Source organism: Mercurialis annua, linkage group LG8, assembly GCF_937616625.2.
Source record: "Mercurialis annua linkage group LG8, ddMerAnnu1.2, whole genome shotgun sequence".
In the NCBI taxonomy this organism is placed as follows: domain Eukaryota; kingdom Viridiplantae; phylum Streptophyta; class Magnoliopsida; order Malpighiales; family Euphorbiaceae; genus Mercurialis; species Mercurialis annua.
This window is the reverse complement of record NC_065577.1, coordinates 11,969,642-11,987,501: the sequence shown is the minus strand read 5'-3', so window position 1 is coordinate 11,987,501 and position 17,860 is coordinate 11,969,642. Positions and strand designations below refer to the sequence as shown.

General features: G+C 32.8%; 1 protein-coding gene across 3 annotated transcripts; it reads left to right on the top strand.

Moving 5' to 3' along the window:
• Positions 1 to 627: 627 nt before the first annotated feature.
• LOC126659981 (phosphoacetylglucosamine mutase-like) lies at positions 628 to 5,435 on the top strand. Of its 3 annotated transcripts, none has more exons than XR_007635170.2 (3): positions 628 to 1,411; positions 2,105 to 2,448; positions 5,377 to 5,435. XR_007635170.2 is itself a non-coding variant. In XM_050353314.1 (2 exons), exons 1-2 carry the CDS (start codon positions 1,275 to 1,277, stop codon positions 2,196 to 2,198), a joined length of 231 nt encoding a protein of 76 aa, XP_050209271.1. In that variant the 5' UTR covers positions 628 to 1,274; the 3' UTR covers positions 2,199 to 2,595. The 3 variants fall into 3 exon arrangements, 1 of the variants encoding a protein (XP_050209271.1); XR_007635169.1 differs by lacking the exon at positions 5,377 to 5,435 and having other exon boundaries at positions 628 to 838; positions 1,246 to 1,411; positions 2,105 to 2,595; XM_050353314.1 differs by lacking the exon at positions 5,377 to 5,435 and having other exon boundaries at positions 2,105 to 2,595.
• Positions 5,436 to 17,860: the final 12,425 nt, after the last annotated feature.

The window sequence follows — 17,860 nt, the reverse complement described above, 5'->3', positions numbered from 1 at the left end:
TAATTAAATTTCTAAATTGTTATCATTCTTTTTATGAATTTGTTTTATCAATATATGAATTGAGACGAAAATTAGTAATATATACATAGACGTTTGCTTCAATAAATTTTTAAATCATTCGAAAGAAATTAGTGTTTGTTTGGTCTTTAAATTTAAAATTATACCAGTTCAAGTTTTTTTTTTGGAAGTTTAGTTGAAATATGTTTAAATATGAAATCATTTGTACAAATCAAGATCATAAATGGTGTACAGGATTTTCTCGCTTTAATAAGCCGTCAAAATTTCATTCCACAATGTTGATTTTTCAAGTAAGTATATTTAATTTATTATTTTAGATTTTTTTAGCATTTGATTTATCAAAATCTACTTCAATTTTTTATTAAGATGATTATATATTGAAAAAAAATTAGTCATATAATATATAATATAAGTGTATTTTTTATATTTTATTTTTATAGAATTAAAAATTTAAATAACAAGAAAGTGAAGTTTTTTTAAAAATGTTTATATAGTTTAAAAAATATATTAAATTTATTTACAATTGTATTTTTAACAATAATAGGAAAAAATGTCAAATATGTCTTCCATGTTTAGCCTGAAGATCAAGTTGGCCCTTTAATTTTGAATTTTCAATTTTGATGATTATAGGCGTGAAGTTATCATATGGTACAGCTGGGTTCAGAGCAGATGCTTCAGTTCTGCAATCTACAGTGCTTAGAGTTGGAATCTTAGATTCTTAAAGACACACTCAGTGATTGGATTAATGATCACTTCATCACATAACGAAGAGATTGAATTTTGCTGATTCTATTGCCAATGCCCATCACTTGATACAGAAGTTTGTATTCTAATGGAAATTTACTTGATTTTGTTTATTAAATTGTTCGATTCTATTATTAAAGTCATGGGCACGTACGGGTTTGGTCCAGTGGTCTAAGCCTCAGCAGGGCACCATGGTCGCGGGCTCAAACCCCGAGTATATAGCCCTGAATTGCTAGGTATGTAAGCTTGCGGGTGGTTCATATTCCGGGTTTTGACGGTGATCCTGAGCTTCGGCTTAGGGGAGTGGGTCCTCGTCACCAAAAAAATAGAAGTCTCCTGTTAGGAGGTTTACTAGTTGCTAAAGGTCATTTCTTTCAATATAACAAAACACAAACACTTTTAGAAGCAATGAGATTATAGCAAAGTTGACATGATTTTGTAACAGTTCAATTCGGTTTGATTTAATTTTAGCTAATGGCTTAGGTGGAGAAAAACTTGAGGTTCTGAAGAGGATGTTGAATGTTTCTTATATTGATATTTGTAATTCTGGAAAAGATGGAGGGGTCCTCAATGAACGAGTTGGTGCTGACTATGTTCAGAAAGAAAAGGTTGTTCCACACGGATTTGATTCAGAGAATGTCGGGATAAGGTCAGTCATCTCATCACTTGATTATAAATTTACCTGTCAAATCCGCAACAAAAATTCTTCCATTAGGAAAAATTTCGATACTGGTTGTCGAATTAACGAGTTAATTTTGTAACCAAGTTCTTCAGTTTTGCTTGCTTCGTTTCCAGACTTGCCTGCATTATACTATGTTTTATAAAATGAAACTAACGAAAGTGAAGTATGAGCAGACAGCAGATTGTTTATTTGCAACTACAGATACACGGAAAGCTATTTGTAGGTATAATAGGCATGGGCCTGTGGGCAGTTGTATTTTTTCATGAGCATCAGTAGCCTGGGATTAACTGATGATGCAGATGCTTGTGTTAGAACAACTATAAGTGATTGATTGAGTAACTCACAGCTTTTTAAATGGCAAATCTGGACCTTAAAAAGTTATTAAGATCTTGCTCTCAACTATTCTGCATTTTTTATAGAACAATGGAGCAATCATACATAGAAGCATGTAATTTTCTGTTGAATGAAACAAATTGGTAAGTTGACCTTTTGACATTTGTACATTTATCATACGTGTTGTTGTTCCCTAACGCATTGCTTTCGGGTGTTCATACATAGTGATCTTGTGCTTGAATGAAACTTCTAAACATTTGCTAGTGTTCTCCCATGTTTTGAAAGGTATTGACAAATTTAGTTAACTTGAGGACTGTTCTTGTTCAGAAAAATACCCCCGGGGCCGATCTTTCATACGACCATCTGGTATAGAAGATGTTATGCGTGTATATGCAGAGGCGTCCACACAAGAAGCAGCTGATAGCCTTGCTAACACAGTTGCTAAACTTGGCGACCGACAGCTTCTAGGATTTGGCAGCACCAGATAGGATTTTGCTTGCATCAGCGAGATGACCAAATAATCAAAATAGACAGGCTTCTTATGTGACCAAATAATCAAAATAGACAGGCTTCTTATGTGGACGTTTGCTGCAACTGATACCAATGGTCAATGTTAATGTCTTATGGCAGTTTAGAGACTTGTTTTTTGCTATTCTCAGCCTAAAAATGAGGTAAATTTGCATGTAGAAATCATGCTAGCTTGAGTACTGAAAATGTATGCAGTATCCGTTTATTGATTTACGGGGATCGCTGTTTGCGTTTGAAAGTGCGTCACTGTATACATCACCAAGCCGGAATTTATTGTTCTTCAGCTGAAATTTAATGTTCTTGTAGAGAAAATAACAAAACTATACAAAAAGAGAAAGAAAATAACAACAATGCTAAATTTGATGAAATATTACATGAGCACCTCAAAAAATTGAAACTTTACATTTAATATCTTCCCAATGAAAATGCAACACATGTCACAGACAAAACAAACAAAAAAAAGGTCAAAAACGCGTCAGAATAGGTCAAAAACGCGTCGGAAACGCGTCTGACATGCGTCTGACACGCGCGTCAGATGCGTGCATCAGTCACGCGTCATTTTGTCGAACTATTCAAATATGTATCATTTATGTATCTGTTATGTATCATATATGTATTAAGGACATATCTGATTATTATTTTTTTCATATTTTTAAAATAAAAATAAATAAATAAATAAATATATTATTAATATATATTATTTATGTGTCTCTCGGGTGTATGTATAATATATTTTAAATTAAAAGATATATGTATCACGTGCTTTAATTCAAATTCACGCATCAAATAATATCAATAACATTTTGATATGTTACTATTCACAATAAATTGAAGCATACAAATAATAAGTTATGATTTTTTTTAGCTCAACTTTTATCAAACTAAACATCCTCACTTGAATTACAAACACTTATCCATGATGTATCAGAGATTTATCGATAATTTATCAGAGATATATCGATAATACTACATCTCAAAATACACACATAATACATATATTAAAATAAAAAATATACGTCGAAACTATTTCTGATATGTACAAAAAAGTGTCAAATATGTATAGTATTTGTATTTGAGTTATATATTTAATGCATTGAATATATAACTTACAAGTAGTTGAAATTTATCTATAACATATATTAAAATAAAAAATATGTCACATGCTCTGTAAATTATATAAATTATTTATCAATGATACGTATTAAAAATATATTTATCATGTTTTAATTGTTTTAATTGTATATGAAAGATGTATCTAAAAATACATCTAAACGACATATATATATATATATATATATATATATATATATATATATGTATATGTATTTAAATATTCTTTGAACTGTTTCTGATATGTATTGATGATGTATTCGAGATGTATCGAAAATATATATGAGATGTACCGAAAATGTATCTCGAAGGCATTGAGGTACCACCATTTACGAGAAAACGCATACCAAAGATATATTTATCATGTATAAATTATATAATACCAATTTGTCCAATAAATACATTTAAGAAACATGTCAAACACATTTGATGAATTAATATGTATTTCAAAATAAATGTAATTGAGATGTTTCTGACATGTATCTGAAATGTATAACATATGTATCTGATATGTATCAAAGATGTATCTCGAAGATAGTCAAATACTATTAATGAAACGTATTGAAAAAATATATCTCAAACACATATATGAAACACATCTAATACATAATCTTATAATTATTTAAAGAAACAATATAAAAAATGATATACTCACATAAAAATATATAAATAATACATCTCAAATACATAAATAATACATATCAAATATAATTTTAATAATATATTTATTATGGCCAATTCAGACTGGAAATCTCCAAAATTATCCCCCTTTTCTTTGACTACAGCTCTTATAATTCTCAATTAGCCTCTAATGCTATTAAATTAAGGACTCAAGCTGAAGTCGATTCACCGACAAAATTTTGGGCGTTTTATAAAAATACTCAAGATGAAGTCGATTCAACTAAATGTTTACAAAAATACGTTCTAATTTTATTTTATTTTTGCAAAAAAACACGCATTTTGGTAGATTACTAATAGATTATTAAAAAAATAAGGTATTTTATAAAAATAAAAAATAAAAAAAGAGTATTTTTATAGCAGTTAAAGCGTATTTATATAAAAAAATTAAAAAAAAAAAGGCATAGTGTAATTTTTCTCAAAATTTTACCATAAAAAAATCAAAAAAGGTGTTTGGGAAACTACATTTTTGTTGTTGATGGAAACAACTTATCGGAAGTTAATTAACCAACTTTATATTTCGGTGATAAATTAATATCTGAACTCAATTAATAGAAGAAGGTATATATAACATAGAAATGTAGGCAAAAGCATTAAATAAAGAGGGTCCAACACCTGTTAATAACCAACAGCAAATTCTATAATTAATAACAAATTATGTGTTTGTTACAACAGTATTAACAACACCACTACTAATACTGCCATCCATCACCCTTTTTGGCTCATAACGTGCCTATGTTTACACACACACACATCACTCCATCAAATTCTTCTATATAAATACCATTTCCGCAACTCTTTTTAATCACTCAATCTTCAATTCTCACTACTAAAACAACACAAAACTAAATTCTTCCAGGTTATTAGCGGTGTTTATATAGAATAATGAAAAAATGAGGGTTTGATTTAAGGAATGAGGAATCAAAAAGAATAAAATAAATAAATAAATGGAGAATTAAAAAGAACAAAAAAAATTGATGAAAAGGTTAACATGGCTGGAATAAATAAGAAAATATAAAGAGTAAAAGGAAAAAGAAAAAGAAAAACAACATGTGTTGGTTTATGAAAAAGATGAAGCAAAGATATGATAAGTGGAAGGTTAGGATTAACTATGTATGAGATGTAATAATTTACCGTGCTTAGCTCATAGATGTAAAGAAAAAGTTAGCATTGATGAAAGAATTTAAGAGCCTTAGCATTTTTGTAATAAAAGCCCTTATTTAGCTCATATGTGTAATTTTCTCGTTCTTGTATCACACTGAAATTGTTTCAGAATTTATCAGGTATATGAAATGTAAGCAAGCAAATACAAAAACAGTTAGAAGAGTGCATATTGAGGGCAAGTCGCTGAAATAAAAATTTAAATTCTTGAGCTTATTATCACTTTCAATTAATGGATATTGAAGGTTAGGGCTGTTTGGCTATACAGAATCTATAAAATCATAGTCTTAATTTAGCATTTTTTGAGGTTTGTTTTTAATTCTGCTTATAAGTTATTCATCAAAAAAAAAAATCTGCTTATAAGTATATATTTGAACTCTTGATTTGTTTTTATATGCAAATTCTTTTTCTTTATTTGCATGTTTAAATCTTGATTCTGTATGTTCCATTGCTTTTTAAGCTGATCTTTTTAGCTTTTTAAGTCATTTTAAAATGGTAGAGAATTTTTTTTATTACTTATTAAGTTGCTTTTCTTTGCCTGTTTCTTATTTTCTTTACATATGTTTGAATTTGGTTGCTCCTTTTTTTATTTGTTTAATTACATTTTTCTTTGTTCTGTATATGTAAGGTCCGCCAAAAAGGATTAATTTATTTTAAAATAAATAAAGGGTAAACCTGGAATTTTATCTTTTAAACAAACCCTACACTCCTTAAAGATTTTTTTTTATGGAACACTCCTTAAAGATTGAAATAATACAATATGGCTCGCTCTAAAAAAATAATAGCATTATTTTGAAAGGATATAAAATAATAATTCATTTATTTTTTCCCCAAATTTAATATTATATTGATGCTCAAAATCAAAATATTCGTATGTAAAATATTGCATTGTAAAGAAATAATGTTAAACTGAATATTAAATTAATGTTTTATATCAAAATAAATTATTTAGACTATTTAAAAATTAAATGTTAAATTACTATATAAATTGATGAATCACAAGGTATCCATAAGAATCTGGGCTTGTCAGATAGGAAGAAGACCCCTGAAACAGAAAAAAAAAAAGGAGAAAATTACACCAAATCACCCAAAAATTGACAAGTTTATATTAGTGACTCAAAAAATAATTTTATGCAGAAATCTCTCTTTTTTTAAAAAGCTGTTTACATTGTATACCTCATTTAATTTTATTCCTAATTTACCCCTATCTTAGATATTAGAGTTTAGAAGTTAGAATGCAGTGATTAGCCTTTAGAAATCGTCGGTGGCTGGAGGTGGGCGGGTGGAGATGATGGTCCGAACAGAGACCGACAATGGTCCGACGGTGGTCGATAGATGGGTATTTATCTAGTCCAGATGCTAGAGGAGCGATAAGTAGTCGACCATGGAATTTAAACAACCACCATCATTACCCTCTTCATACTCAAACCCAGATTATTCTCCATTGATTTGCAACCTTTTGGCTTTTCCAGTAAAAAAATTTAGTTCCTCCCTTTTTAGTTTCAAATTTGACCGAGTAATTATTATTCCATTGTAGGTCAGCCACCGGATAGCTCCGCCGGTGTTGAGCATATTGACGACATCCTATTTTGAGTTATTATGCTGAATAAAGATGCTTAATAATGATTCAAAAGTGTATAATGAGTTGATTATATCTGTTGGTAGTATTTGATTTAAACAAGTGATGTTCAGGGAGTGATTCAAAAGAGTATATAGAATTCATGTTTTTTCATTTAATTATATAATTTATTGGATATGAAAATTTAAGTCATGTATGAAGAATATCTTGCTTATAAGCAAAAACTGTTCATCGGTTATGTTCTTCAATTTGGCTTGATGATTTTCCCAAGGAAGCTTTTCTTGATAGTCTTGACGATGACAAATGCACGAACCTTTCCACTACAGATAAATCTGGCATAGCTGATGTGGGGAATGGTCTAGCTGTAGTTGAAAATTCAAATTCTCAGACTGCACATTCGAATCCTCCTACCGTGAACTCAAAGTTTTATTCTGTTTTTTTTGTCATTATGATGTTGTTTTTGGTTACTTTACTGTTGTTCTTGCTCATCGCATTGCTATCTCCGGTCACCTTGTTGTTGTTTATGTTCATTCTGATATTGTTTTTGGTCGTCCTATTGCTGCTCATGATCATTTTATTAATGTTAATGGCCATCCTACTGTCAACCATGTGCATTCTGCTAGTTAAAGAACACTTGGGGCTGTTGTCAAAATTCCATATTTTGTATTGTTTGGATAAAAGATTGATTAGGTGACCCAACTTATGCAACCATATTAAATGAAGACAACAGTATATTCTAAGAGCTATTATAAAATTGTAAATATTTTCATTTTTAGCATTAGTTGGTGCATTGTAAAATAGAACTTTGTTCTTACAGTTGGAGTTGGAGTTGCTGAAAAGCATATTATTATTGTTGCTATAATAAATTGTTGTTAAATTAGTGGTTATTTTGGAGACTAATGATTGCTATAATTTTTGCAGTAAATTTATATGTTTCTGCATTTTATAGTGAATCCAACAAAACATGTTATAAATATTTCAGTTTAAGTGTATTTGACAGTCTATAAAACCATAAATCTACCTGATGTGAACCGGATGTGAACCTATATCAGTTGAACTACTTTAATTCAATTTATAATAAAATATGGCTTACTGCTTTTTACAATTTTAAATGACATTTTATATAAAGAGAATTTTAATATTTAGTGTAATATACTAATTAAATATCTCTTTTAAGTATAAGGTATTTGATAGACTATAAAACCTAAAATCAACCTGATGTGAACCTATATCAACTGGACTATTTTAATTCAATTTTTAATTGTCTTGCTGCTTTTACAATTTTAAATGACATTTTATATAGAGAGAATTTCAATATTTAATTGAATATCTATTTTAAGTGAAATATATTTGACAGACTATAAATCGAATATCAACCTGATGTGAATCTATATCAACTGAACTAACTTAATTTAATTTTTAATAAAAAAATTCTTACTTTTCTTTACAAATTTAACTGACATTTTATATTGAAAGAATTTTGAGATTTATGTAATTACAAATTAAATATCCCTTTTAAGTGAAATGTATTTGACATTCTATAAAACCGAAAATCAACCTGATATGAACCTTATGTGAACCTGTTATGAATCTATATTAACTGAACTATCTTAATTCAATTTTTAATAAAATTTGTCTTACTTCTCTTTACAATCTTAACTGAAATTTTATATTAAGAGAATTTTTTAGATTTGGTGTAATATACAAATTGAATCTCTTTTAAATGAAATATATTTGATAGTCTATAGAACCAAAAATCAACCTAATGTGAACCTGATATGAATCTATATCAACTAAATTAACTTCTTTTAATTTTTAATAAATTTTGTCTTATTATTTTTTACAATCTTATCATTGAATTTTTTTGGAGATATAGTCTATTATAACTGCTTTTAAGTGAAATGTAATTAATCTATAAAACTGAAAAGCAACCTGATGTGAACCTGAAATAGTAATATATACTGGACTATTTTTTCTTATGCATATTGCTGCAATTCTTCACATTACAAAACATATGTTAAAAAATTAATTTTAAAGAACAATCTAACAATAAGCAAAAGTACATCTAAGCAAAAGTATCAGTTCTTGCAAACATTCAAATCAATAAACAATTGGCTTAATAAATATGATTCTCACTATTTTTTTAAAATTAATTAAAATATTATGAGTCTTTCAATAAACAACCGTTTGTAATGTGTGGGAATAACATTATGAAGAACCCAAGTTTTGAAGACCAAGTATCTCTATTAGTGCAAGAATAATGACCAATAATAGCACCAATTAGAGCTGTAACCACTCTTGATTCTTTCGAATTCAAACAATACTCTTCACAATTCAATTTTCAAATTGCCAAAGTCAAAACCGTAGCTATTCCAACGTTGAACAACACTTGTATCCTTACACAAATCAAGATCGTATCAGTTTTATAGCATTTCCATTATCAATTAAGAGAAAGTGATTACTAATGACAACCTCTTTTGAAATCAACATCAATTCATCTCTTCCTTTCTTTTCCGACCTTCGTAAGTTTGAATGATGTGAGAAAAAAAATGCAAGGATCATACCTTCAAACCTGTAATTAAATAATTATAAGGATAATGATTATTAATCTATACAAGAAGAGGAGAAAATGAAATAGAAATAGAGTAAATACCTGTAACTAACGCCGAAATGAATGGAGCAACAAGAAAGCCGGCGACGGCGCCGGGTAAGTTGAGTGATTTTCTCTTGTAAGCGCGAATTGCGGTGAATGAGCATATGATTATTGCAATTAATGGCCAGACTGTGTTTTTCTCCATTTTTTTAGCTTTGGAGGGAAGAAGATGAAGAAAATGGTGGTTTGGCCGTATTCTCTATTTTTTTAGCTTAGAATCGTCGCCAGATCTCGCCGGATGCCGTTGGGTTTCAACTTAGCTGTTGCTGGAGACCCAAATTTTGCATAAGATATTAACAGATCTAATCAAAGGTTAAAGTTGTCATATTTTAATATAAAATTAGGTTATTTGGGTTATGAGGGATTTGTAGAAACTTTTTTATTTTTTTGAGTGATTATTGCCAAAACTAAAATGCTGAGGTATAAACAATAGATAGGACATGTTTTAGGGGATTTGTGTAAAAAACCCAAAAAAAAAGAGAAAAATTAATAAGTACCCTACATGGCTATATTTAATTAGATTGTTACTGTTGACCAAAAAAAAGTTGATGACATATTTTTTAAGTTTTCAAATTGCACAAATAACTTTATGATATTTGAGGATTACTGTCAACTATAAAAAGGAAGGAAATAGTTACAAGAATCAAAATCTCCTATAAAATCTCAAAGCATAAATATATAGCAATTAATATTCAAGAATTTTTAATAATCCTTAATTATAGTAACCGGTAATTTGAATTATATGCCATAAACGGCAAAAAGGAAACAAAAAAAATAAAATGATTAAAAAAAATGAAAACAACAAGCATTTGAGAAACAAAAAAAATCCAGCAAAACAAGAAATTCATCAACTCATCATAAACAATCAACAAATATGAATAATATAAATTCATTTATTTGATAAAAAAACAAAACTGATATATTGTCAGTTTACATGTAGTTAACCATTAATAAATTAAATTTAATAATAAAAACTATTAATATCATAAAATCATTTTTAGATAAATCTAACAATAATATATCCTAAAATTAACAGTACACCAAATTAGTTAACTGTCAGTTAACCAGTAGTCACTTATTAGTTAACGTTAACTAATAAAAAAAGATAATTAACATTATGTATTCATGTTTTAGATAACCAACACAAGTATAGTTGACTAATAGTTAACCGTTAGGAAACATATAATTACCTCTTAATTATTTTCAAAATTATTCAAGTATAACAAAAAAAACAAATGAACATCAAATTTCAGTTATTATAAAAATAATCATACATATAAAAATAACTTTTAGTTAACTATTAATCACATATTAGTTAACTATAATTAAAAAAAAGTAATTATCAATATATATTCATATTTTATATAAAAAATCATACAAAGTTAGTTAACTATTAATTAACCATTAGAAAACATATAGTTAACCTTAGTTATTTTTTACATCATTGCTAATATCCCAATTACAATAAAAAAGACAACAGCTGTCAGCCACCGCGCCTTCGTTCATCGTTCGCTTTCGTTTATCGTTCGCCTATCTTCGTCCCACTCCAACGATTGTTTTTTCGTTCAACTCAAACCGCCTTCGTTCATCGTTTTTTTCATCATTTTGACAGACAAAAACTGCAATATAAAAAATAATAAAGACGATTCAAAAACTTTACAAATGTTTGCAGAATTAAAATTTCTATTATAAGTTAACTAATAGTGTATTAATAGTTACCTAATGGTTAACTAACATGGATACTGACAGTAATTATTTTTTAAAATGTAGGAATGACAACGTTGAAGGTTGTTGTTTATTATAAGATCAAAGGAGTTTTAATTAAAGACGATGCGAAATTCTGAACTCTAAAAGCAATAACATATAAGGAATTTTTAGAACAATTACCTTGACATCGACGGGCGGAGGTACAATCGGTTTGTTCTTTTTCACGACATTGACAGTGAAATCCTCGAAAGACAAGAATATGGAGTTGTTGTTGTACTTGGGGATGGCACGGACGGTTGGCGATGAGTGGGTGTGTCACGACCCGATTTCCATCCTCGAAACTCGAGCCGCGACCGGCGCTAGGGAATGGGAGTGGTAGCTCCGAAACCCGTAGCAAGCCTAAAACCACTACAAACTTTTTGCGATAAAAACAAACAAGCGTTTTCAGAAAAGCTTTTTAAGGAAAGATATTAAACATCTATGTACATTTTCTGAAAACCATCAATAGAAATTAGGGTCTTACAATGCGATGCCACATCAAGCATTGCCCTGTTTCGCACATCAAAAACAAACGGTTTAAAGCGCAGTAACACCATTCAAGTTTACAAACATCAGAGTATAAATATACATTAGACCGTTTGACAAAACTATATACATATCTAGGACTGGTCTACTGCAGCACTACTGATACCTACTTCTTCTATATATACTTCTAAGTAGACTTCTGAAGCAAGAATAGAAGCCTGTCACGTCAAAAGACTATATACCTGAAAAAAATGGTTATAACAACGGGGTCAGTCGAAACTGAGTGAGTTCATAAGTTTACAGTTGAGTATTCTATAAAACAAAACAATGCAATAAATCATTCATTCATATGCATCCAAATATAACTTCCGATTGAAACCCTAATCCTTGATTCATCGAATTATCAAAACCAAATTCTTTCTTTCAAACAAAACGATATATCTTAATCTTGCTGGTAGGTTGCGGGATAGTTCAACCAGATCAACCAATACCATTTGGTACAGTCCCGGGATAGTTCAACCAAGGTGACTGTCCATCTCAAAGTCCAACGATCGATCGATATGAATTTCATATTCAAACAAACAAAACATTTTCAAACACAACCGAAGGAGTATACAGCTTGAACTTAACTAGTGATCACGTAGTTCCTATTGCCGCCCAATAGGAAAGCATGTTCCATCGGATCTATACTGGTTTCAAGATAATGATGCATGTATTTCATACAAAGCATTTTCGATAACAAATCGTGTTATGCAATTCATATAAATCATTTTACGTTTAAAAGCAATGCATTTTCAATACATCAAAAGTAAACACATATAAACTCACTACTTGCTTTTTCCCCAAAAACTTTATTACGCGACCTCCGTCAAGCTCCTTGTCCGGTAGCTGGTTGCCTTGTCGGACCTAAGAAACAGATAAACATAACTCGAGTGAGAGTCTAACTCGATAGACATTCTAGACTCGAGATACGACAAGACACAAAACATAAGCCGTCGTGCTTCAAACGTAATCTTTTCCGATAAGCGATTCATACTTCTTCCGATCTTAACACTTTTCAATTTGATTCTCAATAGAGAATATAGGTTTTCTCAATGAAACCAATTGATATCCATAAACTAACTTATCCCAAACAACTAGTCATAATTTACTCGTTTTACGTCCGAATCTCGCATTTTCGGAGTCCGGGAGTCGATATCGGGATGGGGAATCATCAAAATAGGTTTTTAGGGTCATTCCCTTCAAAAGAGGGGTGGTGCACGTCGTGCACCCCCCTAGTGCACGTCGTGCACCTTGGGTGCACGTCGTGCACCTCACTGGTGCACGTCGTGCCCCTGCACGACGTGCACTGATGTTGTGCACGTCGTGCACCTTCGTGGGCACGACCCAGGCCGCTGAAAACAGCCCTCCCGACGTGCTAAAACATTCCCGAGCCATTAGATTCATCAAAACATCAATCAAGCTAGTCGGAAACACGCGAATACGTAGAAAACGAGTTTAAAACGATTAAACGATTCGATATTACAAAAACCTATCGTTTAACTCGATATACCATCAAATATACTCAAATAAACGGAGAAACGACTTGCTTACCGTGATTGCCCTTCGGAATACGATCGATTCGAGTTATAGAACGTCGAAAACGGACGAGAAACGGAGATCGTACGAAGGAAACGGTGAGAACGGCGAGAGAGTGAAAAAGGGTCTGATGAAGGTTCTGTATCATTCCTTCATCTGAAGGAACTTATATATAATGGTCAATTTGCAACTTGATCCTTGAAACTTTTCAAATGTTGCAATTTAGCCCAAAACCTATCCGCGTCCAAAATTTAAACGGTCTCCGATTGACTCGAAACTTTTACCACTAATACTATAAATTATTTCGCGGACTTTGGCGAAATAATTACTAGCTCGGGATTTATATTCTATTTTATATTAATTTTTGAAGTTATATCTTTAAATCCCGCTAATCCGCTTTCTAAACATTATTCTAAATTCCCGATAAAATTAAATTAAATTCTTCTTAACTTAACTTATCGGAAATTACGACACGTGGCACGACTTATTTATCTTAAAATAATTGGGGTATTACATTCACCCCACCTTATAATAAATTCGTCCTCGAATTTAAATCTTAACCACATACTTATCAAAACAAACTAACACGTCCATAAGAGTTATAAAAGGTACCTTGAACATTATCATCGAACTCTTGCGCCTCTGGCGGATTCAAAGCAAAAACTCTGGCCTGACCCCCACCAGCCTGTGAAGTCTGACCAGCACCACGACCTCCACCATTCCTTCCTCCACGATTTCCATATCCACGGCCTCTCTGGCCGGTAAAAGTACTTCCTGTCTGACCATATCCAGATGCTGCCTGATATGCAGTCCTCTGTTGGTTATAGGAAGGTTGCATCACAGTGGTCGTTGAGCCTTGAGGTATCTGTCTCGGACAATGTCTAGCAAAGTGACCATATTGACCACAATTAAAACACGCTCCTGAGACAAGATGACACACTCCGTAATGCCTCTTGTTACAGGTCTCACAAATAGGAGGTTCAACTCCTGCATCACTTGTTGTCCTTGCACTATATCCTTCTCCAAACGTATTAGCTTGTGCATCATATCTAGCTCTTTTACGTTCTCGATTACGCTGAGGTCTAGGGAAGTTTCCCTCATGAGACTGCACTGGAGCACTCTGCACCACATGCACATTCTCATTTCTAGTCGGTACTCGACCAGAGGGATCTGGAAGTCTTCCGTATCTAATCAGGGTAGACTCAATTTGTTGAGCATTATCAATCAGCTGAACCAAATCCCTAGTCACACTCGACATCAAACTCACGAACTCAGGTCCTAATCCCTTTACGAACCTCGTATTCACTCTAACTGGATCCACATTTAGGTCTGGTGCAAAACGACTCAATCTTGTAAAATCCGTAACATACTCCTGCACCGACCTATCTCCCTTTTCCAAATTCAGTAATCGATCCCGATGCAGCTCAGTTACTGAGTACGGTAGATAGGACTCTCTAAAGCGATTAACAAACTCAGCCCATGTCATCTGATCCATAGTCGGTTGAATAACACGTTGAAACCAATCCTTTGCTGGTCCTTTCAACGACATTTCTATCATCATAATAGAATGCCTTTCATTAGCTTGGAGACGTCTAGCGTTACGCTCCACTTCGTCCAGAAAATCCAACGCATCTCCAGTACCGTTGAATGCAGTTGGCTTAAGACGCATGTAAGCCAAAGTAATATCTCTATCCACATTCCCGATTAGATGTTGCTGTTGTTGCAGCAATTGCTCCCGTTGCATAGTCTGGTTCTCCACGTGAGTTGTTGCCATAGTTGCAATTCCAGTTAAAAACTGTTCCATATTAAATCCTCCAAAATTCATTGGTTGAGGCATTCCTGGTGCCTGCACTGGTTCTTGCACATTGGCAGCTTGTCCTCTGCCTCCTCCAGCTGCTCCAGCCGGTTCCTGCTGTCCACCCTGGACAGAAGACTCATCTTGAGCCTCTCCAGCTATTGCTCGTGCCATAGCGCTACGCGATCTAGTTTGTCTCTGGCCAGCCATCCTGACCAAAGCAAACAACGCCCCGATCAGCAATCATACGATGAACATATTCTTACTTCCAAGTGCAAAACTAATCATATATGCAAACAAAGGCATCCGTATACTATCGATTACACGTACAACAAACTCACATCCTATAGATAAGAGTTGAAAGCGCGAAAATAAACGAAGACAATTCAATGACATAATTCGAATCCTATAGCTGCAGTAGTTCCTATCTTAACCTAAAGGCATTGTCAATCCTAGGATCACATAACACACAAAATATAAGGCAATGGCCTAGGAAACTAAACCATTGCTCTGATACCAACGTTGTCACGACCCGATTTCCATCCTCGAAACTCGAGCCGCGACCGGCGCTAGGGAATGGGAGTGGTAGCTCCGAAACCCGTAGCAAGCCTAAAACCACTACAAACTTTTTGCGATAAAAACAAACAAGCGTTTTCAGAAAAGCTTTTTAAGGAAAGATATTAAACATCTATGTACATTTTCTGAAAACCATCAATAGAAATTAGGGTCTTACAATGCGATGCCACATCAAGCATTGCCCTGTTTCGCACATCAAAAACAAACGGTTTAAAGCGCAGTAACACCATTCAAGTTTACAAACATCAGAGTATAAATATACATTAGACCGTTTGACAAAACTATATACATATCTAGGACTGGTCTACTGCAGCACTACTGATACCTACTTCTTCTATATATACTTCTAAGTAGACTTCTGAAGCAAGAATAGAAGCCTGTCACGTCAAAAGACTATATACCTGAAAAAAATGGTTATAACAACGGGGTCAGTCGAAACTGAGTGAGTTCATAAGTTTACAGTTGAGTATTCTATAAAACAAAACAATGCAATAAGTCATTCATTTATATGCATCCAAATATAACTTCCGATTGAAACCCTAATCCTTGATTCATCGAATTATCAAAACCAAATTCTTTCTTTCAAACAAAACGATATATCTTAATCTTGCTGGTAGGTTGCGGGATAGTTCAACCAGATCAACCAATACCATTTGGTACAGTCCCGGGATAGTTCAACCAAGGTGACTGTCCATCTCAAAGTCCAACGATCGATCGATATGAATTTCATATTCAAACAAACAAAACATTTTCAAACACAACCGAAGGAGTATACAGCTTGAACTTAACTAGTGATCACGTAGTTCCTATTGCCGCCCAATAGGAAAGCATGTTCCATCGGATCTATACTGGTTTCAAGATAATGATGCATGTATTTCATACAAAGCATTTTCGATAACAAATCGTGTTATGCAATTCATATAAATCATTTTACGTTTAAAAGCAATGCATTTTCAATACATCAAAAGTAAACACATATAAACTCACTACTTGCTTTTTCCCCAAAAACTTTATTACGCGACCTCCGTCAAGCTCCTTGTCCGGTAGCTGGTTGCCTTGTCGGACCTAAGAAACAGATAAACATAACTCGAGTGAGAGTCTAACTCGATAGACATTCTAGACTCGAGATACGACAAGACACAAAACATAAGCCGTCGTGCTTCAAACGTAATCTTTTCCGATAAGCGATTCATACTTCTTCCGATCTTAACACTTTTCAATTTGATTCTCAATAGAGAATATAGGTTTTCTCAATGAAACCAATTGATATCCATAAACTAACTTATCCCAAACAACTAGTCATAATTTACTCGTTTTACGTCCGAATCTCGCATTTTCGGAGTCCGGGAGTCGATATCGGGATGGGGAATCATCAAAATAGGTTTTTAGGGTCATTCCCTTCAAAAGAGGGGTGGTGCACGTCGTGCACCCCCCTAGTGCACGTCGTGCACCTTGGGTGCACGTCGTGCACCTCACTGGTGCACGTCGTGCCCCTGCACGACGTGCACTGATGTTGTGCACGTCGTGCACCTTCGTGGGCACGACCCAGGCCGCTGAAAACAGCCCTCCCGACGTGCTAAAACATTCCCGAGCCATTAGATTCATCAAAACATCAATCAAGCTAGTCGGAAACACGCGAATACGTAGAAAACGAGTTTAAAACGATTAAACGATTCGATATTACAAAAACCTATCGTTTAACTCGATATACCATCAAATATACTCAAATAAACGGAGAAACGACTTGCTTACCGTGATTGCCCTTCGGAATACGATCGATTCGAGTTATAGAACGTCGAAAACGGACGAGAAACGGAGATCGTACGAAGGAAACGGTGAGAACGGCGAGAGAGTGAAAAAGGGTCTGATGAAGGTTCTGTATCATTCCTTCATCTGAAGGAACTTATATATAATGGTCAATTTGCAACTTGATCCTTGAAACTTTTCAAATGTTGCAATTTAGCCCAAAACCTATCCGCGTCCAAAATTTAAACGGTCTCCGATTGACTCGAAACTTTTACCACTAATACTATAAATTATTTCGCGGACTTTGGCGAAATAATTACTAGCTCGGGATTTATATTCTATTTTATATTAATTTTTGAAGTTATATCTTTAAATCCCGCTAATCCGCTTTCTAAACATTATTCTAAATTCCCGATAAAATTAAATTAAATTCTTCTTAACTTAACT